Source organism: Aegilops tauschii, chromosome 2, assembly GCF_002575655.3.
Source record: "Aegilops tauschii subsp. strangulata cultivar AL8/78 chromosome 2, Aet v6.0, whole genome shotgun sequence".
In the NCBI taxonomy this organism is placed as follows: Eukaryota; Viridiplantae; Streptophyta; class Magnoliopsida; order Poales; family Poaceae; genus Aegilops; species Aegilops tauschii.
The window spans coordinates 4,706,685-4,731,374 of NC_053036.3; the positions used below are offsets into that span (position 1 = coordinate 4,706,685).

At 45.6% G+C, this 24,690-nt stretch overlaps 1 protein-coding gene across 3 annotated transcripts; it reads right to left on the reverse strand.

The window, feature by feature from the left end:
* Positions 1-5,783: 5,783 nt before the first annotated feature.
* LOC109737463 (uncharacterized) lies at positions 5,784-21,931 on the reverse strand. 3 transcript variants are annotated; one of them, XR_012201568.1, is made up of 19 exons: positions 21,613-21,931; positions 18,284-20,966; positions 17,987-18,185; positions 16,917-17,056; positions 16,579-16,658; positions 15,776-15,907; positions 15,576-15,692; positions 14,350-14,442; positions 13,985-14,062; positions 13,801-13,857; positions 12,862-13,564; positions 12,732-12,787; positions 11,655-11,863; positions 11,496-11,578; positions 11,327-11,406; positions 11,059-11,138; positions 7,660-7,705; positions 6,186-7,068; positions 5,784-6,086 (listed from the first exon to the last, which is right to left on the reverse strand). XR_012201568.1 is itself a non-coding variant. In XM_073507663.1 (18 exons), exons 2-18 carry the CDS (start codon positions 20,907-20,909, stop codon positions 6,349-6,351), a joined length of 5,499 nt encoding a protein of 1,832 aa, XP_073363764.1. In that variant the 5' UTR covers positions 20,910-20,966; positions 21,625-21,931; the 3' UTR covers positions 6,098-6,348. The 3 variants fall into 3 exon arrangements, 2 of the variants coding, with proteins under 2 accessions (XP_073363764.1, XP_020152182.1); XM_073507663.1 differs by lacking the exon at positions 5,784-6,086 and having other exon boundaries at positions 6,098-7,068; positions 21,625-21,931; XM_020296593.4 differs by lacking the exon at positions 5,784-6,086 and having other exon boundaries at positions 6,098-7,068.
* Between the last annotated feature and the right edge of the window lie 2,759 nt (positions 21,932-24,690).

The window sequence follows — 24,690 nt, forward strand, 5'->3', positions numbered from 1 at the left end:
CATAGCCTGAGTCTTCGTCGTCCTGAGCCATCAATCTTCCATCATCCTAGGCGGTATTGAAATACTTGTCTGGGTCATCATCATCATCCTCCATGTCATCATCAACATTTGCTTCTTCGACAGTGGGGGCGACATGATCTGGCACTAATGGAGGCTCTCCCTCGCGTTGTCCACTATCACCCGCCATGACAGGTGCAGGTAATTTGGTAGGTGGGGTGGTGTTCATACCTTCTTGAGAAGGTGGCATTGGCATGATACTGGGCGCCTCGAGATGAAGAAGAGACTTCGGCCAAGGCAAGAACCAGCTCTTGCATGCGCCAATCCTCGGGGGGGGGGGGGGTCTCGTCGTCATCGACTGGTACCGGAGGAGGCAAATCCTCGAAGCCCGCTAAGACACTGGCCACGTTAACTTTGAAGACACCATCGGGCATCTCTCGGTTGTGGAACATGCGATCCTTAGGCTTCACGATCGTTGCCTTTCCCACGGCCACCTTCTGGCCCTTGATCTCGTACAGTAGGGTGCACGGGGTATCGTCGGCCTACGAAGAAGACATGTCTGCGATGTCAAACATACGAAAGGCAACTGAAATGGAAGACTATAGACATGCTGGTGAAAAGGGTATGACGCGTAATTACCGTGAGGGCGTCGAGCTCAGCCAGCGATGAAGGCCCGCCGAGCATGCTAGAGACAGAGGTCGGGCTGCTATGAACAGGAGCGATACCTTTTGCGGTTGCTTGATTTTCCCCTTCCCAGCTTTGCCAGGAGCAATTTTGCTGTGGTGTTCGCCGAATTTCTCCCGACAAAGCTGGGAAGGGGAAAGTCCTCCGGCCGTGCATTTGGATTGTTCTTCGACCAATTGAAAATTGCCGGAATCAAGCTAACCACAGCGTCAGTAACCGCTACATTGACTAGCCCGACCAACTCTTCTTTGGTCTCGGCTTTGGTCTTATTGACCGCAATCGCGGCCTTCTCGCCGATGGTCTGCTGAGTGACGACCAACCGTCTCTTCCTTCTTTCCTTTGGTTCCTCGCGGTAGCACGTCTTCCACGAGGCACCATCTCCGACGCCGTGCACACGTCCATAGGACGGCGGCTTTTCCACCGGGACCTTTTTCAGTATGTTCAGGGCCCGGTTAAATGGGGTGTCCCATTTGGGCCTCGCCGACGACTGTGATGACTCGTCGCTTTCGGCTGCCTTTTGGTGCTGCTCTTTCTGCAAAAGTAACGTGGATGGTTTACTAATGTGACAAAACTTGTAGTCGAATTGATTGGAAGCTAATATGATATTGTGGTAATATAATAGCAATTACCAGAAGTCTCATGAACTCCCTCGTGTTCGGGTCCATGTAAAAGATCTTTTTGACTTTGTCCCACTTGTACCGGGCCTTGATCCAGTCATGCTCCAGCGGGTCGGTGAACTCCGCCAAGGGGTCTGGGATTCCATTACTTTCATGTTCGGCGTCCTCCTTAGCCCATACGTGTCTCTTCCCCTCGTAGCCACGGCTTCCGAGGCGGTGGGGAGGCGTGTTCCTGGCCTGGAGCGCCTTCATTTTCTCCGACCTTGCCTTAACTTCTTCTTTAGCGCACGTCTCCTTGAATTTTTCAAAGTCCTCTTCCTTTAGTGACAGATTGTCAGCACGAATCTTGGACCACGGTTCATTCTTCGCAATCGCTTTTTTCACCCGAACTTTCCAGGACGACAAGTCATTGGTGAACGTCACCATCGCCTTGTTGTTTATCTTTGTCATGGTGACGTTGTCCCACGGCTCTTTATATGTGCCTTCATCCCGGCCGGGGAACAGGAACCTATTGTGCAACTTCTTTAGGAGCATGTGCTCCATATGTGGTATCTTCTTCAACCTCTCGTCGTTGATGTTGGCGGTTTCCCTGAGGATGCATCCAAGTTGATTGCCCCAGCACGGCCGCGCTTCCTCCGGCGTCGTTGGCTCTAACTTCTTGGGGTGCATCTCCGTGACCACAATTTGTCCGATGCCGGGCTCGTTTGGTCTTCATGACCTCTTCTTCTTCGGTGCTTTACCGGCTACAACAGCATCGTTGCCGGTCTCGGGGGTGGTGTCGGTGCCGGTGCCGGTGTCGGCGTCCGTGTCAGGGTTGGTGCCACTGCCGCCACGATGCAACCCCATCTGGTGTTTGTCCAGGTAATCGAAATAGTGATTTGCTGCCTCGATGGGGTCTACTGCGAGGCAAGCAGAACCCCCGGCTTCGGCGTCGGTAGACATGTTTCCTATTCAACAATTGTAAATAAAAGATATAATGAAGAGAAAAAAGGGGCCTATATTTGGTCGGAATGTTGATTCATTCCCCTTCCGGCAAATCCCGGGTACTCCATATGTCCTAGTTTGTAGCACAAGTCATGCCGAAAATCAGGGAAATTTTCAGCATGACCTTTGCTAAAAAGTGGACATATGGAGCGCCTGAAATTTGCCGGAACGAAAATGAATCAACATTCCGGCAAAACATAGGCCACTCAGATATTTTTCAACATTCAACCAACATTGCAAAACCAACATATAACATCAATGACATATATCATTTGCAAAATATATCATTCAAGCAAAAGCATGTCTGTACTTAAATACACAAAAATGACAAAATGGCATATGCTGTAAAAATAGCATGTTTGCAAACTTGCTCAAATGATGAATCTAGCTAATGCCTTAGATGGATTAGTTGTATTCTCCTAGCACAAACTCTCTCTCTCTCTCTCTCTCCCTCTCCCTCTCCCTCTCTCTCTCTCCCTCTCCCTCTCTCTCTCCCTCCCTCTCTCTCTCCCTCCCTCTCTCTCCCTCTCCCTCTCTCTCCCTCCCTCTCTCTCTCCCTCTCTCTCTCTCCCTCTCCCTCCCTCCCTCTCTCTCTCTCCCTCTCTCTCCCTCCCTCCTAGGGTTCATACATAGCTAACTTATATAGCTAACCTAGTTTTTGCTATTGTTTTTTAGTTGCTCAAAATATATCATTCAAGCACAAACTTGCTACAAAAAATTGCTAACTTGCTAAAAAAACAAGAATTTGTTAATTAGCTACTGCCCTAATTTGCTAACTTGCTAACTTTGCTAAATTTGCCCTAAAATTTGCTAAAATTGCCCTAAAATTTGCTACTAGTTAGCTACTTCATTTGCTAAATTTGCCCTACCTAATTGAACCCTAAATTGAAAACCTAGTTTCATTTCTAAAAATATAACTAATAGACAGAGACAGGGGGAGGTGGGGGCATGGGGTCGGCAGTACCTGAGGAGGAGGAGGCCGGAGCGGACGAGGAGGAGGAGGAGGCCGGAGCGGACGAGGAGGAGGTCGGAGCGGACGAGGAGGAGGTCGGAGCGGCAACGGCGCGGACGAGGAGGAGGTCGGAGCGGCGCGGACGAGGAGGAGGAGGAGGCCGACGTCGAGGCCGAGGGCGGGCAGGGGCTCAGGCCGGCGTCGAAGTCCAGGTCGAGCTGGATTCTAGACAGCGCTGCTACTACAGCTACCGTCGGTGGCCTCGTCTAGTCCCATATAGTAGCAGCGTCGCGCCGTCCAGGAACAGCGCTACTACTAACTAGCAGCAGCGGTGAGATCCTGTGTATAAGCATTTCCCTAGTAGTGTTTTGACATGTACTCAAATAGTTGTTGCTGGGATTGTCCACTTTGACATGTACCCAAATTTTGCCATGTACTCGAAATTTTCTCATAAGATATTGACATATTTTTTTGTTCCAACGTAATTTTGCCATGTACAGTTTTCTTGCATAATTACAGATATAAGAAGCCAAGTACTTCAAAACACATGCATAATACTCCCTCCGTTCCTAAATATAAGTCTTTCTAAAGATTCCGACAAATGACTAAATACGGAGCAAAATGAGTGAATCTACACTCAAAATATATCTACATACATCCGTATGTTGTTGTCTATTTGAAATGTCTAAAAAGACTTATATTTAGAAACGGAGGGAGTATAAGAGAGCTTTTGGAGTGCAGCAATTCGATGCCCACACTCATCTACACCCGGTCAGAAAAAATTTCAAAAAATAATACTAGAAATATTCAAAAAAATTCCCATGGTAGACAATTTATTGCGTGAAGTTCACTCCAAATAGCTCATTTGGACATCTGAGTAGCTCTCAGCAAAAAAAAATCGGATCCAAATAATTTGAAAATTTGGGCGGACCTCACGCATCAAACTATCTACTATGGGGAAAAAATTGGAACTTTTTGAATTTTTCTAATATTTGTTTTAATTTTTTTATTCAACACGGGTGCAGATGAGCCGGGATCCTCTCGGAGCTTTTATATTATGGGACGGAGGATGTAGTTTTACCGAAAAAGGGTTTCCCCCGCTTTGTATTCCAAAGCAACGAATACCATACACATAGCATCGCTGGGGCGAGCAGTACAACAAGCCCAAAAGAAAAGAAGAAAAGAATGCCAACAACGGCAGTTTGACAAAGCATGGATGAACCGCCACCGCTGCGCCCTCCGGAGACACACCACCACCGCCCGAGGCTTCGATCTGCCGCGTACCAAGCGGCACCTTCAAGAAGGAATGCGACGCCGACGACGCTGCCGTCCGGACGAGTCCTAGGGTTTCCCCCGGTACGCGGAGGGAAGTAGAGGATGGCTACCACCGACACCCTCCAAGAAGGAAAGGTGGCACCCGTCAGTGTCACCGCATCAGAGCCGGCCGAACCGGCAAGGATTTCTCCCGCACACCAACCCCACCGCCCAACCGGAGCCGACCAGCCAAACCACCGCCCAACACCATGCGCCATCGCGGATGCGCCGCCACCCAAGTTGTCTCACTACGAGCACCAACACGAGGCCAAGAAGGCCGGAGAGAAGAGCCAAGCGACAGGAGCAGCAACACCAAGGCCGAGCGGGAGGGACCACCTCCTCCGCCGTCGTGCGAGAGGCCCGCGCCTCCGGCACAGTCGCGGTTGCCCGGACACGGCAGCGGGGCAAACCAGGCCACCCTGGCCCGGCCAAGCCCGCAACGGGCCCGCTAAGCCCCGCCGGCCATGCTGCAGCAGGCTGGCGTCGGCGCCGCCAGCACCTCGCCGCTCAGCGCTGTTCCCCCGCCTCCCGGAAGACTCGCCACGGATCAGCCCCGCCGCCGGCCCGCCCAGGCCCAGATGGGGCCCGTAGGGCCCAGATCTGGGCCGAGCCCCGCCGCCAGGACCCACCGCTGCGCCGCCCTGCCGCCAACGATGCCGCCGCCGTCCAGCCGCCCGCCCGCGCCGCGCCAGGGAACCCCGCCGCCACCCGGTCCGTCGCCGCCTAGGAGCACCCCCCCGGTGCAGCTCCGCCTCGCGCCGGGGAGCCACCCGGAGGGGAAGGTCAGGGGGCTGCCGCCACCAGCGACCCCGGGGCCAGGGCGGCCGCGGGCGCCAGCGACGGCGACAGGAGGAAGGGGAGATGTGGGGACTGAAGAAGGGAGGCGGCGATGCGCGGCCGGTCGCCCGCGGGGGCGACGCGGTCGCGAGAGCTCAAGGGGGGTCGGATGTAGTTTTTAAAAGTCTTATTTACTAAGGACAAAACAATTAAAATGAGAAAGTTGAGATTTACTTCAACAGTATTTCAGGGGGCATTTCCTGAGATGTACATTGGCCTGGGATGCCTTCATGCTCATCTGAGCCATCCATGTCGGATCCTGTGACTCAAATAGTTTTCTTTTCTATATTTGCACCACAGGTCCAGATTCTATTGCAGTTGGCCCAACGCACAGCTAACAGTGAATATTATTGGCATAGAAGATGAGAAACGGAATACTAAGCCAGAACATTCCTGTAGAATATCAAAAGCACGCATCACTTTCCTGCAAACAAAAGCTGCAGGCACACAACAAAACAAAATAACACAGGTAACATGGACATCAAGAAGTTTTTTTCTTCAAGAAAGACACCCGAAGGGCATCTTAGAACTGATAATTATTATCCAGAAAAACGGCCAGTACAAAGAAAGACAATTGGAGGCAGAACGACCAGTAAAAAAAATTAAAATTACAATGAAAATCGTAGTAGTCCTTCCTCCGATTGATTGCCGCTCACACTGAACATCAAGAAGTTGACAACGAATGAATTAGCAATTTTGGCCTGTAAGAAGATTTGAATCAAATCGATTATTATTCCTACTGAGATTACACATTGGGGAGCAAATTAATTAGTTAGTAACAAAACTGCAATGGCAATTACCTATCTGTAGCACATGTTCTGCTACTGTTGGAATCAGTAGAAAACTTCTGTTACATAGAATGAGAAGCTAACACAGTTTGCTTGTGTACACTTCTGATGAACAGGAAGGAATTACCATGTATACACACAACTAATTGATGTTCGATGCCAGGGGCTGGGTCATTCATTGTCTGCCCCTAGATCCTGAACCACCATCATGTTCCTCGGGCCAGGGCTGCCATCTTTCAGATCTATGATGATTGCTTGGGAATCTTCTTCCTTGATGATCATACGGATATCTCGTTCTTGCCCCATTCCTCCCATTCCTTTGCACCCTTCCACCTCTGTCGAAACCTCTTCCTCGATGTCCTGAACTGTTGTTCTGCCTCATGGCGTCATGACAGGACATCTGAGTTGAAGTAGAAGGACAAGGACTCCCTCGTCGCAACTGTGGGAAAGGAATAAAAGGCACACCAGGTGCGACTTTCCATTTCTGGCCACGGTTGCCACCTCCTTCAACTTCTGGGGTTCCCAAGTGCTGAACATGAGCGATGGGAATCCCATATGAAATATTCAAGTTAGGGAGGCAGAATCCTGGAGCTACAGAACGACCCTGCTGAGGCTCAAACCCAGGAGGCACATCATCGTCTGTGCCTGTTGAGCTGCTTCCCATCACAGGCTGCAACCTATTTCTGGTCAAGCCAGCCTGAAGACCCAATTCTCCATAGACTTTCCGAACTAGTGATCCAACCATTTTATAGTGGGATTCTGGTTGATAATCCCAACGGCTCTTGCGCTTTCTTCTATTGGAATATGAATCTGTACACCATTTTGAAGTTGAAACAGGTCCATCCATATAAGGATGGATCCACTTCTCACAGAAGTGCCGAGCAATAGTTTGGACCTGTTAAAATGAATATAAAATCAGATATTGGGAAAACTGGACAAGACCATAGCTATTCATGAACCTAACCTATGCTTGCAGAGAGTAACAAATTTTAATTTCCTTGTTTCTTACTGCAAAACCTAAAAAGAATGTGAACAGGGCTAGGAAAGACAAAATAATAAATAATGTGAACTGACAAATAGCTACTTAGCCAACTGCATGTCAATTTCATGAAAAGCATCTGCTCGTAACAGTATTTTTTAATAGGGGAAACTGTAGCTCACTTAACTAGCAGACCTGTCTCTGTTGTTAAGCCAGGCCAAGAATGGTGGGGGAGTTGGGACCAAGTTTTATGAACATGAAAATAAGCAAAGGTTTTGTGGGATAAGCTGTGCACGCCACAAGTATGGTCACATCCATGTACACTTTTATATAAGGTTTTCCCCTCCTCGATTATTTTTCGTTACATTTATAAAGTTACATCAGAAAATGGCGTATGTTTCCATGCATTAGTCCATGGATCAGCTAAACATTCTAACAAATAAACAGCATGCAGATGCATGTCCAAAGTACCAAGTTAAAAAGCATCCATCATCTCTAGTACATTACCTGTTTATCACTATGCCGGGTCAATTTCAACATCGAGTCCCTGAATCTGCAACAATAAAAAGTACAGAACAAGGCAATGAAAATTTGTACAACTGAAGCTCCAAAAAGGACAAAAATCAAAGGTATTGCCAATAGAGATTTTTCTATGGCCATTATCCACCGGCAAGGTTTAGTGATAGACTAATAGGGTCAAGGGTAACGCCGTACCGAAAACCTGCAACTACACATAGCTGTAAATCAAGACCTCACTCATATCAACTCCGAGGTCTTAACGACAGAGACCAGTGCATGGCTGTTCGCTCTACTGTCGTCTCTTCCAATACCCAAAGTCAAAACTTTAACTCCCTAACTCCTTAAACGGTGCGATCAGAGTTTGATGGTTACACTTGTCTCCCAGCGGTTGGTACTTCAGGTGGAATTATTGTTGCTTGGAAGAGTCATTGCGTCTCCCTGACCAATGTGACGCCGACCAATAACGCCGTCTCAGCCCAGGTTTCCTCCCCGGCCAGGCAATGGTGGCTGACGATGGTCTACGGCCATCAAAGGAAGCTGCCAAGATTGAGTTCCTCGACGAACTGTTTGCACGCCGCTTATGTTTCAAGGTAACCCACACCGTAGGTTGATGAGGCATTTCCTGCGCACTTTGTCCTCACTCGTGCACACCCGAGATCAACTTCCGCGTCGGTCGCCCATCCTCAAATTGCTCCAAGCCAAGCACGCTTAGCCTAACTTTGAGGTGCCTTTTGGATGGGCTCCCAGAAAAGAAAGCACATCTCGTTTTTATGAGTAGTCTATCTCCTAGACCCATTAAGCTGGGATGTTACTAAAAGTCCTCTCCTGGACCCATGCCCACTTCTGCGGCCCCATCCCCGGTGAAGCCCTCATCAACTGGTGACACACTGCTAAGCAAACGACACCAAAAGAGCGGCGCAAATGCCTTGCGAGTGTCGTGCTCCTCACATCCTAGATGCTCTGGAAGCACCCAAACGCATGCAATATTTGACAAATGACAACTTGCATCCAGACCACCACACCCTTCTTAGGACCATCGTCGACGAGGGTCGTGGATCCAGGCCGGCGGATGTCCAATGATCCCCCCCCCCCCATTTGTTCCCTTGGATGTAAGTAACTTTGTTCCTACCTTTGCGATTTGTGCTTTCTCAAACAAAAAAAAACTTTACTTGCATATGTTTGCTATAAACACAAGCAATTACAAGGCCATCCAACTAGATGTTAGAGCTTTTCCAAGGAGCGGCCCTAAAACACCCCATTTGTTGTTTATCTGGCATTGCTCGCTTTTGGCCCGAAAATCTTGTCCGAAGGGCTCCTCCATATGTCCGCGGATAGCCCATTGCCCCTTTCTCCCCAAAATTGGGCCGGAAATGGGGGAGTTCGACTATCCGCCTCCACGTCAGATAGGGCCCACACTGACCCCACCTCGAGCCCACCAGCAGATGAGATTTCCCCTCCCCGAGCCCAACCCAGCCCTCTTGACCCGCAGGCCCTGGCCGCCGCCGTGTTGCCCCACTCGTCATTGCAGTGCCTCACCCCTCCGCCGTTGTCCACCCCGATTTCATGATCTGGGTCCCTCCCGAGATAGCCGCCGCCTCACCTTAGCTCCCGCGGCAACGCCCAAAATCAATCGCGGAGCTACCCGCTGCCTAGCCCCACATGCCGTCGGCCCAAGACCAACCCGACTCAAGTTTTGACATCACTAATGAATATGTTCCGAAGCAAGGATTTCGCCATGTATTCACCGTCCCTATTGGTGATGATGAGCGAGGCACTTGAAGTACTAGAGTTGGAAGAGGATCATGTTCTTGACTTCACAGGTTCTCACTGGGGCATCAAGTTCTTAACTGGTGTAAGGGTTGAGGGTCATGTTATGCTCTTCCAAGACTATTTAGCAGCTAAACTGCCCTTCCATGATGCCATGTTTAGGCATCGCTTCCTACTATTAATGGCAACAACTATACCATGGGATACTACCTTGCCAATGGAAACTGATTTGACACACCCAGTTGTAAACACGAAAACAACAGCTGACCTGTGTGCGACGTTTGTTGAGTGGGCCCATCTACCGCTTATCTTTCTTGCCTTATCACCAGCCGAAGCACCACATCCACTCATCCTCTATCCAATCTCCCATGTCCTGCGTGTCTTCCTCCTCTCTCTCTCTCTCTCACCCCTTTTGCACCTCAACTGATTCCCTTCTACACCTCAACAGACAAGGGCGCTCCCATTCCATATGGCCGGTGCCGCAGTTGCGAGACAAGGATACGGCAGAGCTACGAGGATCGCCACCCGTTGTGTGCCTGCGAGAGCTACAGCATTGCTGCAAGCTGGGAGCAGCACTCCAATGAGCCAGTGATGCTGCAATGGCGTCTGAAGAAGCTACGAGGGGATGTTGCAAGGCCAGCGGCGAGCACGGCGAAGGAGCGCTGGAAGCACAGGTGTTGCGAGGCCGCTCGTCGGAAGCAACGATTGCTGCAAGGTCGCTCGCCGGCAGGAAAACGGTTGATATTTCCGCTCCTACATCTGGCTGGCGCCTAGCACGCACCCTTGCCAATGGTATCTACCCTCAACATGCGACATCTATGAAGACAATCTCCAATCGACAAAGTACCAAAAAGTTTCTATTTCCCCAAATGCAAGAAGGTGAGAGGAAGGATGTGGAGAGGGCCTTTGGACAAATTGAGCACAACATGATGGTGGAGGATGAGTGTCGTCAAGTCACACCCCATGGGCTGACTACGCTGGAGAGCTTCTCGAACTCCCAGAACAAGAACCGGCTGAAATTCAGAATATTCTCAAGATGCTAAGAACCATGACTAGGTTCCGAAATCTTATGGGTTTCAACTCAAGCCTACCCCAACTTGTTTGGAACTGAAAGGCTTGTTGTTGTTGTTGTTGTTGTTGTTTATGCATTGTAAATAAGTGCATCAACAACTTATCAATGATCATGAGTGTGTGCATCATGGAAACCAATAGAAGCCTAGGATCTCCGAATAAATTGAATTTTAATTTGCGAATTCCTATTTGAATTGTTTAACAAATTTTTGTGTTGCAATATTTTTTCTTTGAATTATTTGTGATGGCTCGACACCTCATTTGTTCACCCACCCACTTTTTGGGCAAATGGGGGATTGCCCTTGGAAATGCCCTTATAGGAAACTGGAGAGTTCAATCATATAACATACAACGAAATAACTCAAGCAATAATTTGCTCTCCTTTTGGGAAACCCTATGTAGTCCAAACTAAGAACCCATTACAACAAAACAGAAAAATGTATGATATTTGCATAAAAAGAAAAAGGTTAACCGTCCAACCCACTATGAAATTCTTTAATCAGCATTTCATTTAGTAGAATCAGAAGTTACAAATTAGAATAACCTAACCTTTCCATTTCCTCACGTGGGGCTTCTTCATTTATTTTTTCAGCTCTCAGGATTCCCTTCAAAGCAAGAAACTCCAACACCTAAAGGAAGGTGCCAACATTCATAAAGACTAGTTGATGGAAATATAGAATAGTAATAAAATGTGAAATACACAGGAAAAGACCAGGTGATGGGACATCACAATGGTCGAAACCATACAAAGATGATCACAACTGAAACCATACAACAGGTGATTATAGGAATGGATAAAATCAAAAAAGTGGCCAACCTTCAGAAGCTTCCGTATTATAGGTCTTCGAAGAAAGGTGTCTCGATTCTGCTTCAATATATTATGAAGCATTTGCAATCCTGTCGCAGAATAGAAACAAATTTACCATTTTGTAATTATAAAAGATCATCTTTCATATAGGAAGTTGCAGAAAGGCAAGGAAATATACCATTCGTATTGATGATATCCAACAGGACCGAGCGTGATTTTGTTTTTAGAAGTGCATCAAGAATTAACGACAGATCCCTTGCACTGAAAGAGATTAAACAGTAGCTCACTTAGACTGGATACAAAAAACTTGCTAGACATCCCAACACGGTAACCAAACCTTTTAGATGTGCCCCCAGCATTGTCACGTTCCGCTGGGGTCGCAGCATTTTCATGTTCCATTGCGGTCGCATCATGTGCTGCTGCGGCCGCCGCATTGTCACGTGCCGCTGAGGCCGCGGCATTGTCACGTGCCGCTGCGGCCGCGGCATTGTCACGTGCTGCTGCGGTCACAAATAGAAGCAGCCTCAAATATCCATTTGTTGAATCCTGTTTAGAAAACAAATTGTTCACACCACTAGTTAGAACATGTAAGAAAAGGTGGAGCAGAAACAAACATCTGCACTATTACAAATGTGAGTGCCACCATAGTAATAGTGAACCCTTCCAAGATGGAGCTATGCCTTGCTATCTACACGAGTATAAGCAATCAAAAAGAATCTGAAAACTAAGAAGGTTCGACAATCCTTGAGCTTTTGTACTGAAGAAATGTGAGTGCCACCATAGTAATATGTCTTTCATACACTATATGAAAATGTCAGCATCACTAATCAAATTATGCTCATCCCCTAAGCCTTCCCAACTTTCAGTGACAATGTCATATCTAAATTACTCCCTCTGTTTCACTATGTGTCCTTGCCACAGGAAACTGTGTTTTGATATATCTGTCCATGCATGAAAACCATGATATTTCGTTCAAGAAGCCACGTTCCATGCAAAAGTGGTGTTTGATGTACTGCACATCTAAACCTACGAGGCCACTTACAGTGCTGATCAAAATTCTGTCCCAACTAAAGCACTGCAGCGCAACGAAATGCATGGAGCATTAGTGGTTCGATGTGCACGAAGCACCAGCTAAGATGAATGTATGCATGTACTTGAAGTTGGTAGAGATTGTGCAGCGAAGTAGCCAGTACATTGAATAATTTCTCTTGCTTTAGTTAGGGATAACAATGATCTATTTCCAACTTAGTCAATTATTTCATTGATCTGTGCACACAGTGGGCTAAGGACAGATACACAAGACAGAGAGTGTTGTTTCCAATTTAGCATACTTGTTACAAGTTAGAGCAAAATATTCAATCCAAGTCCAGTATTCAGAAAGGTATACAAGAAAATGGATAAGTTAGTTACATACTTTTCGTCTGCTAATACCTCCATCTCGATCCAGTAGGTTGTTCAGTCTTGCTTCAACTGCAGATACCAGAGACATCATTAAATTTATTATGCCAGGCAGCAAGAAAAGAACATTTGGCAGCAAGTGTTACCTCCCAGAGTATTTTCATTGTCAGTAGAACATGATGATGATTTTACATCTCTCTGATCTTTTAGATTGTTTTTCTTCTTAGCATGGAAACCAGGTACCACCAGGTTTTGCCCCAAATCGGAGCTACGTGCTGATTGATTCATCACATTTGGAGCCTTTGATCCATCCATTGTGTTAGGAGCCTTCGGCAAGAATTCTAATGGCTGAGTGTCATATACTGGTAACTGCTGCAAAGTACTATCTATTGTTCTGGGCACATGGACAGGTGTACGGGTGGGGTCTTCGGCATCCTGGGGGCTCCACATTTCCCAGGAATTTTCTAGCTCACTATTTTCAAATAAGATAGGGGAAGTTTGGTGAGGTTCAGAGTCTGGGGTTACAGGGGAAGTTTGGTGAGGTTCAGAGTCTGGGGTTACAGGTATGCAGTTATTTGAATCTTCTTGTTGGATGGAGGTTTCATGCTCAAGCTCAACAACAATAGGATTTGCACCATGAGAACATGCATTTCCTAGCATTTCCTCGGCATCCTTGTAAGTGACCATGGGTTCAAAATACTCTGCTTCTGCAACATGTTGGGTGCTGATACCAGACCCTGATATGTCTCCACCAATGTAACCCCGGCATTTGGCAGTGCCACAAAAACATTTTTGAGGAGCAGCACCAGATACACGAACATAGTTGTAATCAAACGTTAATTCTTCACCCTGTGAGAAAATAAATATCAACAACATGCATCATATAGATATAGGCGGATACAGGAAACTAGTCAAATAACAAAATGAGGACCTTCGATTGTTGCAAGTTCAATTAGAAATATCATCACAAAGTAAATCATCATCCTTAAAGGTAAAAACTTAAGTTAACATCTAAAAAGATGAGGCATAGGAGGTGGGACAAGGCTTTGTGAGAAGCTAAGTTTGTTGATGATATCTAGCATTACCTTTTTGATGTTCCTCATAGCAAAAATTCCAATGCAAACTTCTCCATTAACCATCCACTAAACAAGGAGAAATAATTTAGTAAGCTCATGTTGGTAACAGAGATTATCAGCATATTTTAGCAAGCAAGGCAAGAAATGTGCACAACAATACAAGGACAAATAAACAAATAAACAGAACTTCCACCTTCTCTGTGCGACAATTAGGACTGCAGCTATGGTTGATGAACCGGCCCAAGTTTCCCTTGGTGCAGGCATCTATTACCTGGACGGATTCAAAGCAAGAGGTTAAAAGTGGCCCAACAGATTTATCTGTGTACTAGTATCAGGACAAATGACTTAGAATAGTGGGTGCAACATAGGGTTATGTACTTATGTGTGTGGTATCATCTATTAATGGCAGACAGAAGGATATAAAGGGAAATAATAAGATATTTAGCATCAAACGCATAGAAAATGGTGAAAGGCTTGCAACTAAACATAGGATGTTAAAAACTAATACAATAGAAGAGTTCTTGGGCAAAACATAATGACAGAAATTATAAAGCCTACCTCACCACCATCTAGTGCCATAAAGTAGAAATGCTTCTTGCCCTTAGAAGCATAATCTCTTTGGCGGGATTCATAAGTCGTTATATCAAGGACCTGAGAGAACAACGAAGTAAACAAATCAACAAAGACATTATATCAAGGACCTTCTTTAAAGGTACGATTTATACTTTGGTAAAAATACTTTTGGATTTTAATGGAACAGAAGAGCAGGAGGATTTGTAACCCTGTGGGCTGTAAATATGTATTATGGGTGGAGCGTGTAATTATTTGCATGTTGGAAAAACAACAAAATTATGTTACAACTGTGTCAAAATAGATGATGGGCATTTACATCATGCATATGGACGGACTGGTATGACTGGGCCATGAAAGTATTGATTACTTTGAATCCTTTTGCCTATTCCCGTTTCGTGGACAAGAAGGTTAGGTGAGCCATTAGACAATAGTGCTAGCTGCACCCAGAGTCCCGTTTCGTGGAAGTGGCGAACCAGTTCCCATATTCAGCATATTCAACACGATGTAATATTTCAGTTTGTTTTGGCACGCTGCTTGTGCTCACGGGCACAATCCTCAGATGTGCCTATAGGCAGGCAATGTGCTTTTTGGATTGTGTGAGCAACCCAATGGACTTGAATGGTGTAATATCTTTGGATGGTGTAGAAAGTTTCGTCATAAAATCCTCTCGTGGACTCTCAGCCGGTTGACAAGAAGCCAGAGGGTCAGCTGTGAAGCAATCAAGGAGAAGGATGGCGGCACGGGAGAGAGCCACAATGGTTGCTGGAGAAGATGTAGGTGTTTGTCACGACGCGCGACTGAGGCCATGTACAGGTTGTGCTACAGATTTTTTTGGTGAAATATAGCTACCCTGATCAATTATAGTATCAATTTGTTTTGGTCAAAAGATGTGTGAGTGGTAGAAATTATTGTGTTAATTTGTCTCAAATTAATGAGCACCATTGAACTATATTCCCTCTGTTGCAACGCACGGGCACTTTACTAGTGTGGGCGAAAAGGAAGAGATGTTTTTATTGCTGCTTAACATAAGTAGCTCAAACTTGTATACCTCAAAATGAACCTAAATATTACAAATAGAACAAAACTAACATGCACATGCATCAACAGGAATATAGTGACCACACATGCACCCAAGTGACCCAACCCATCCCACAGGATGATCACCACCAACAGAAGAAAGGATTAAAAAAGTAGGCAGTCTGAATTGGTACCTCGCCAACATATTCAATAAGGAACCGTCCTTCAGATACTTCTTCTTGCAACTTCAATCCATAGCCCTTCTTACCAGAATGGAACCATGCAATTTTTGCATAGTTGCGCCTTTGAAACTGTTTTAGATATTTTATAAGATCAAACCCAATATAATACAGGAAATATGCATCAGAACAAAGAAAAAAATGCAAAAACTGACCTGCTGATTAGAACATTGCTCCTCGCATGGACATGTACGTTTTGCACATTCAATGTTGAGCATTCTGTTCAAGCAGCCATCTCTACAACCCATTCGGCCTTCTTGAGGAGGCTTGCAGTTGCATACCATGCTCTGATAGTATTTTCAATGTAAAAAATACATAAGATAAAAAATCAGGCCATTATTTTCATATGTTAACTGGTATTCACGCTCCATGAATCAAGAACAAAGAATCAATACATTGTGTACACTGGTTCAAAATAGTATAATCTATAATGGATTAGAATAGTTGTCACAGGAGAGAAAATGCATTTGTTGAGAAGAGAATTAGCAGTGACTAGGGTGCAAATTTGTTCTTTTTTATACACTTGACTTTCCCACAGTTCACTATTCATCCTATAAGTAGAAAGTAAGAGATGGTATTATGCAAAAAAAAATCTACTGCAAGTGTGTGACTGTGTGCACTTAATTACTTTAGCTAAGAATAGCCATCCGCCCATCTCTGATTCACACTGACTATGGTACAAATGTTTATCATTTTATTATGCACTTCTCCAGCAATTTTCCCCAGCCTATCCAACAAGTGGAAGTCGAGGAAGATTGAAATTTATTTGGAATTCTAAAAGTGCACCACACTCATCCCCATTAAGCTTGATAACATTGTCAGGTTCTGACTCCACTACACTAACTATAAGAATCTATACCAACTTTATTTACTAACTGTCCTTATAACTGCAATCAGAGAAGTAGATGAATATGATCAATACAGAAAAAAGTGAGTGAATCGTACAATCAGCACATACCTCATCGATGGATTGATTCCTTCGGTTACGATGTAGATATGTGTTCGATCTAAGATTTGTCCAGGACGGTGCCCTAGAAGCTACACAACAGAAATGATGCAAAAGAGCATCCTAAAATCAGAATCTATTGATGTGCAACATAGAGCCTTATGTATTATGACTAGAAAGCAAAGTTTAAAAAAAGTGCTAGGCATTAATTGTGTGTTTGCCCACCGCCTTGTGCTTTTCTGACCAAAGTGTATGCGCACATCAAGCGCAATTAAGCACTAGAGCCTAGGCGCGCTTTTTTAACTATGCTAGAAAGTGTACTGAAGAAAAATGCAAAAACAATTCAAAACCTTTTGAGTTTGATCCATCCTTGTCAGCTTCATCAGCAGAAGCATCTGAAAGTTCAAGCTCAGCATTGATCTCAGCGTTTGTCTTCGCTTGTGGTATAGAACAATCAGCAAACGCCTTGTCATCATTGTCCTTGCAAGTCCTTCACAGTAACAAGGATGGATCAGAAGCATAAAGCATACGATATATGAACCATGATTAAAATTAGCACACAAATGCACTATATCACAACAGAACATAACAGAAAGAGCAAAAGAAATACCAAAATACATATTTTCACAGAGTAGCAGAGCCACATGATAGGTTGTGGGGCTCCCATATTATATTTGCATAAAAATCTTAATATGCATGAGCAGTGCATTTCTTGGAAACACCCTTGATGAAACACAGATTATTAGAGGGATGGACCCAACACACAGAACTATATATTAGAACCGAACCCACAGACAAAAAATTGTAGCTCCACATCTGTTTGCATGGGAACAATCAAGGAGTATTTCTTCCACTGAGTAACTGGGCTAGCAGCTACTGCCAAGATTCTAAATGGAATTACATGAAGATAGTATCGACATGTCAGCTTTACACAACACATGAGGGAATGTAGTGTGTGTGACAGTATTATCCCAGTTAATCTCTTGACATTAACCAAATTAGCATCTTTCTACGAAAACCATTGCAGCTCAAGTTGATGATTCAGGATTAGTAGCCTGGAAAATTAAAACTATCTAAGCAAAAAGGAAGAACTTTAAAAGGAAAATCTGAATTCTCGCAGAGCGGAGCGATGTAGTACAAAACTCCAGTATATGATCCCAGTTAATCTCTTGACATTAACCAAATTAGCACCTTTCTACGAAAACCATTGCAGCTCAAGTTGATGATTCAGGATTAGTAGCCTGGAAAATTAAAACTATCTAAGCAAAAAGGAAGAACTTTAAAAGGAAAATCTGAATTCTCACAGAGCGGAGCGATGTAGTACAAAACTCCAGTATATGATTCTCAGTTAGATTAGGCTATTAGCAGACAAGTGCAGCCCTGGAAAATGATCAAAAGGTAACAGGAAGAAAAGCTATACCATCTGTTTTCTCCAATGACATCTGCCAATTCAGATGGTATGCAGCGCCACTTTTGGCAATCATCACAACATGCCCATGCAGCACGTTTAGGCTGCGGTACAGATACCCCACCTGTTGAGCCAGCAGCATTTCCAGGTAATTCGGTAGATATAGCGGCTGGATTCTGAAATGTATATTCAATAGCTGGACTACGATAACCTATAAAAATTAGAAGAATGTCAGTATCTACTGAAGTTACTTGATACATGACAGTTAAACAGGATCAAGTAATAAAATTCAAATAACAGGAGACCTACCCTGTTCATTCGTATGAGATGTTGCCAGATCAGTAGCGAGCTGATAAGGTAAAGTAGACGATCCAGAATCAATGAAAATGGCATCTGCTATATTTTTCTTCTTGCTTTCTTGCTTCACATGTGGATCCCGCACCATATCCTTCTTCCCTCTAAGACCACCACTTTTCTTGCACCTCGGTGATTTTACATTGTTAAGTGCACTCGTTTTCTCCTTGCCAATTACAGAAGGACCCTGCACCCAGCCATGTTCATGCATACTGATACCCTGTGTGGCAGAAGTTACGACCTCAAAACAAGAACTGAACTTTAAAGGTCCTGATGAAACAAGTGAAGATGGATCATCGGAGAAGACCCTGTATTTTGAAGCTTCACTTGATGAAATTTTGGTGGAACTTCCATCCCTTATGTTATTTCCCTTTATTCCATCTTTCTTTCGGCCTTTCTGCTTTTCCAACATCTTAGTTTTCCTCACTGCATTGGACTTCTCTAAGCCTTGCACTTTTCCCTCACCAACATAACCAATTATGGCATGAGACTGATTAATCTCTTCGCTTCTTGTGTTCTCATCACCCCTCACAGTTTTGGGCTGCTGCTCAAAATCTGTTGATGATGACGCATGATTTTTTCCAAAGTCAGGAACAGATAAATCAGATGCATGAAGATCACTTTCGGTCAATACAGCAGGATAAGATGGGTTCCCACGCAGTTTAACATCATGGCTTGCAGAGGTGTTGTTTTCACATGTAACAGAGGCTACCTCCAAAACAGAGTCGGGTGAAAATCCAACACCGCCATTATTAAGAGAAGGTTCGGAAATTGATTTAGCAAACTCTCCACACATGTACGCAGGACATGTTTCTTGAGCAACACTATCCAAGCACCTGTCTAACTGCTGCATGTCAGTCTGGATAGACATATGTTGCACAGATCTGTGAGCATCATCAGAAACATTGAGAAATGCACGAGGAGCCAACTTAGGGAAGTTTCCTATGTAACCTTCTGCGGAGCCATAAGCACCATCCATGACTGAAAAGGTAGGTTCGCCATTCAATTCATCCGGTGCATATCTGGTAACAGAAAAGGCAGGGAACTTATTTTTTGGACATCTTGAACTTCGAGCCTTTCGAACAATGGGCTGCTCTTTCTTCCCAGATCTTTTGTTTGATCTCCCACCGTTTTCAAGGGAAATCAGATGAGAATTAGAGGTAGAAGGTTCACAGTTCTGACCAAAACCATCCACCAGCTTTTCTAGACTGCCCCAGGCAGTCGAATTCACTGGTCTGTTGATGCCACTTCTTACCTTGGTAGTTTTGCTTGGGAACTTAATCAAGGTGCTTTCAACTAATGAGCACGAACTCTCAACCTTCTTAGATTTGCATGTGCTACTGCTTCCTTTGTTTATTTGATGATCATGTTCCGCAGGAGCGCGATTTCTTGATGAGGCGGCTCTTCTTGGATTCCTACGCTTGGAGGCATTTAATGACTCCGAAATTTTATTTTGTGATTCTTCATCATTGGCATTTTCAACAAAATTGGCAGAGCAAGGTTTGTCAATGGAAGAGTTATATGCATTGAGCTCTTGTACCAAATGATCTGGACAACGTGATTTGACACCAGAAGAATCTTGATGGCCCAGGCACACAGCAGATGATTCCTTGCCACTACGACAAAGTCCATCTAGGCAAGGTGGGTTATAGGAAGATCTAGCCAGGTATATCTCTGGGGGTAGTTCAAAGACCTTGTATTCTTTGTCAGCCTGTTGGCGTAGAACTTCTATTTCAGGAAAGAGACCACAGGCATTTAAACTCGGACTATTTGCATCTTTACAAATAGATGAAACCTGACCCTTTGACACCGCCATCCTATGATGTTGATTCTCGTCTCCAGAAGCCTCAGTACGAAATCTGGCATCGCGCTCACATGAAAGCATATCTCCTTCCAGTGAATCTTGAGTTAATTTCTCTATGCATGACTTGCTATCTTCTACAAAAACATCCATATAGCTCTTCTGGTAGAAGGAAGGGATCGAAGCTTCATCAACGGGGAAGGACACCTCTTCATCGATATTTGCCAGAAAACAATCCCTTCCCAGCTCATGATTATCATCGATCAAACTCAGGGCATCAGCACCTTGTGGAAACTTGTCAGTGTCATGGTTTCCCAAATCTGACAAGCCCCCATTTTCATGGCATCCTTCCATCCTGGGAAACTGATTCTTGTCTCCAACAGCCCCCTTCCAGAATCCACGGTCAAATGACAGCATACCTCCTCCCTGTGAGCCACAAGCCGCTCTCTCCATGCCAGTTCTGTGTTCAGATACTTCACCAATCTCACCAGCCTTGCCATCCAAACAAACAGCAAGGTTACACCCAAAATTCAAAGGAACTGAATCTTGGTGGGCAGGAGTAGAGACCTCAGCTTCAATTTTTGGCCACAAACCATCCTTTTCCAGGTCACAGTTAACATCTTTCTTCAAACACATGACAGGGATGTCATTATAACAGCGCAACTCCTTGCAACGCATCTGCAGATCCTCTGTGCTTGTCTTTACCAATGCTTCATCCCACAAAACAACTCCCTCGGCTGCCACCTCACGCTGACTCGTTTCTGCTGCCTTGTCCACCATGTCATAGATGCATCCAGAATAGTTGGCCCGAGATCCACCACCAGAGGGCGCAACCGGCTAGCATGCAAAAGGAGAAACGGTCACTTTAAACGGTAATAATATTTTAGGGTCCAACTGTTTATAATAAAATCAACAACACAGCGCAACAGTACCACTATGTCCCCAATCATAAACAAAATTCAGGACATCTATCATGCCAACAATACTTTCCACTAGTACTAATTTGGGCCAGTACAACCGAGAGAAAGCTCCTGCTGCTCTCAAACTGCACACTACCACTATAAGCTTTGATGATTTCAGGCCAAGGCAGTGCAGATTAAACACATATGTCGTCAGCCTAACATGTTTCGCTGTTGCTAACATGTACATTTGCTCGTCTGAAAAAGGTCAAACTGCGATTTGTGAAGATTTGCCCCTTCAAGCATTATCACAAACACCTACCAGGCAAAATCCCTTCCACGTGTATACTCGAACACGCACTGGGAAAATCACGCAGCAACTACCCGTCAAGGAACAGCCGTCGCTGTATGCATCCTCCTCGCAATACCCAATCTACTACAGCAAGCGCTCATCATACAGACACGTATTCTAGAAGAAAAAAAACACTCATCCGACAGAAGAATCAGGAAAACAGAAATTGAACGGGCAGAGGATGCAGAAGGAAGGAGGGAGGGGAGGGGGGGGAGAGGCGGTGGCTAGGTACCTGCCTATGGACCGGTCGCCGGGGTCGCTCCAGGCGGCGGGACCAGCCGCGGCAGGGCGGGAGGGAGGGAGGGAGGCGCTGCTGGGCTCCGGTGCGGGCGGCGGGGCGGCGGGGGCCTCGGCCGGCTGGGCGCGCCGCAGAGGAACGGCGGCGGCGAGGAACCCTAGCCGTCGCGCTCGGGGAGGGGAGGGGAGGGAGGGAGGCAGATCTCTGGCTCTGGTCTGGTCGTTGGGAGAGAGGAGGGGAGGCGGATAGGGAGACGACCGACCGACCGACCGGGAGAGAGAGAGAAGAGGACGCGTACGACGCTCACCAATCCAAATATACTACTACTCCAGCAGAAAATATACTCACGAGCGCGTCCGTCCGTCCGTCCGTGCGTGCGTGCTGCAACGTTTTTTGTTGGCACTGAAATTGTTGGAGGATTGATTCATGTTCCTCTCCCCAACATTGCATGATACCCAAGTGAATGAACGGATTTATAAGCTTTCATCTCATCATCCGTCTTATCTTGGTCTAGAAGAAATGAGACGATTTGCCATGACGGCTTTCCTAATGATCCTAATGCTGGGAGGAGCCGAATGCTGTTGCGGATCCTGCCGCTCCGCTGTTCTGTTTCTTTTCTCTCCGTGCTCATGTGTGTGCGGCGTGTGTGCTTCTGTGGAAACCTGCGATGGGATCGCTCTGCAAGATCGGGTTGGTTCGGCGCGGCTGGCGATGCGGGCTTGCGTGCGGAAAGCTTTGAACTCTGAGGAGGCTGGATCTGGAGCGGGTTGGAAGGGAATTATGGCCTTCAATTACAACCTTCCGAGAGTGGAGTGTCTGGTGGCGGAAAGGGGGTTCAAATAGCGGCGGCTGCGAGGACGATAGCCGCTCGACGCCAGAGCCGAATGTTAGGAAGGCGAAAAAGGAAGGCATTGCTTTCTGTTAGGGTTAGCGAGAGAGCCGAATGTTGTTGGGGGTCCTGCCGCTTCGTTGTTCTGTTCTTTCTCCCTGTGTTCACGCGTGTGGCCGCGTGCGTTCTTGTGTGGAAACATATGATGGGATCGCTTTGTGAGATCGGGTTGGTTCTACCCAAGCTCGGGTTGGTTCTGCCACGGCTCTAGGCGCAAGCTAGGGTTGGTTCTGCCACGGCTCTAGGCACAAGCTTACATGCAGAAAGTTTTGAACTCTGAGGGATCTGGATATATAATAAGTTGGAAAGGGGTTATGGCCTTGAATCGTAGCCTTCCCGTTGTGAAGTGTCTGGCGACGGAAAGGGAATTCAAATCGTAACAACGGCGAGGACGAGAGCCGCTTGATGCCAGGTGGATGGCTATGCTTGCATCGTAACTCCGCGCGAACCGGTATGTTGTCATTGAATGAAGATCGGACGGCTGAAGCGAGTCGGAAGTTGGCGCCAAAATAGAAGGTGTTGATTTATTCGGTAGAAAATTGTAAAACCGTACGTTATCTCAGTTGAGGCCCGGCAATTCCCCCGCCTTGAGATAAGACCTGACGGCAAGGATGAAAACCTAGGGAAATCATTTGGATGCATGTTCGATCTCCCCATGTTGCTTGCTACATGGTGATAACCCACAAGTATAGGGGATCGTTTGTAGCCTTCTTCGATAAATAAGAGTGTAGAACCCAACGAGAAGCTAAAGGCAGAACAAATATTCCCTCAAGTTCTATTGACCACCGATACAACTCTACGCACACTTGACGTTTGGTTTACCTAGAGCAAGTATGAAACTATTTTGCAAGAATAGAACTACGAGTACTTTGCGGGAATAAAACTACGGATAAATTGCAAGGTAGTAAAAGTGGGTAGCTTTTGTCAAAAAGAAAGTTATTTGTCCCTAGGTAATCGATGAAAAGTACCGGTAATCATTCTTGTAATTTTATATGAGGGAGAGGCATGAGCTAACATACTTTCTCTACTTGGATCATATGCACTTATGATTGGACCCCTAGCAAGCATCCGCAACTACTAAAGATCATTAAGGTCGTGAAACCCAACCATAGCATTAAGTATCAAGTCCTCTTTACTCCCATATACCATAACCCACTTATCCACGTTTAGGCTGCTGTCACCCCCGCACCATAATAAAATATACAATCATACCAACCAAGATCACGATTAACCCACAGGACAAAACGAATCTACTCAAATATCATAGGATAACCATAGATCATTGGGAAATAATATATGGAGTTGAGCACCATGTTTAAGTAGAGATTACAGTGGGGAGAAGAGGTGTTACACCGCTGCATAGAGGGGGAGAAAGTTGGTGTTGACGGTAGCAAGATTGTTGATGTAGATCGCCGTCATAATCCTAGCCCTGGCGGCACCGTCAAGATTGTTGATGTAGATCGCCGTCACAATCCTACCCCCGGCGGCACTCCGGCGCCACCGGGAGAGAGGGGGGAGAGAGCCCCCCTCCTTCTTTTTCCATGGCCTCCCCCTAGATGGGAGGAGAGTTCTCCCTCTGGTCCATGGCCTCCATGGCGGCGTGATACGTCTCCAACGTATCTATAATTTTTGATTGTTCCATGCTATTATATTATCTGTTTTGGATGTTTTATATGCTATTTTATATTATTTTGGTCCTAACCTATTAACCTAGAGCCAAGTGCCAGTTTTATGTTTTTTCCTTGTTTTAGAGAGGTGTGCCTTGCTACTTCTTGAGCTTGCGTTGGTTTTTCCTTTGAAGAGGAAAGGGTGATGCAGCAAAGTAGAGATAAGTATTTCCCTCAGTTTGAAAACAAAGGTATCAATCCAGTAGGAGACAATGCACAAGTCACCGAATACCTGCACAAACAATCAAACAACTTGCACCCAATGCGATAAAAGGGGTTGTCAATCCCTTCACAATTACTTGCAAAAGTGAGATCTGATAGAGACAGATAAACAGTAAAGTAAATATTTTGGTATTTTTGGTTTATAGATCGGAAAGTAAAGGATTGCAAAAAGAGTAAATCAGAAACTAATATTGTATATCGGAAACTTATATGATGGAAAATAGACCCAGGGGCCATTGGTTTCACTAGAGGCTTCTCTCAAGATAGAAAATAATACGGTGGTTGAACAAATTA

Coding starts and splice junctions, on each gene's coding strand:
- LOC109737463 (XM_073507663.1), bottom strand. CDS start 20,909: ATGGTGGACAAGGCAGCAGAAACGAGTCAGCGTGAGGTGGCAGCCGAG. Junction 18,186..18,283: donor ATCTCATACGAATGAACAGG/GTAGGTCTCCTG, acceptor TAATTTTTATAG/GTTATCGTAGTCCAGCTATT. Junction 15,908..16,578: donor GGAATCAATCCATCGATGAG/GTATGTGCTGAT, acceptor AAATACTATCAG/AGCATGGTATGCAACTGCAA.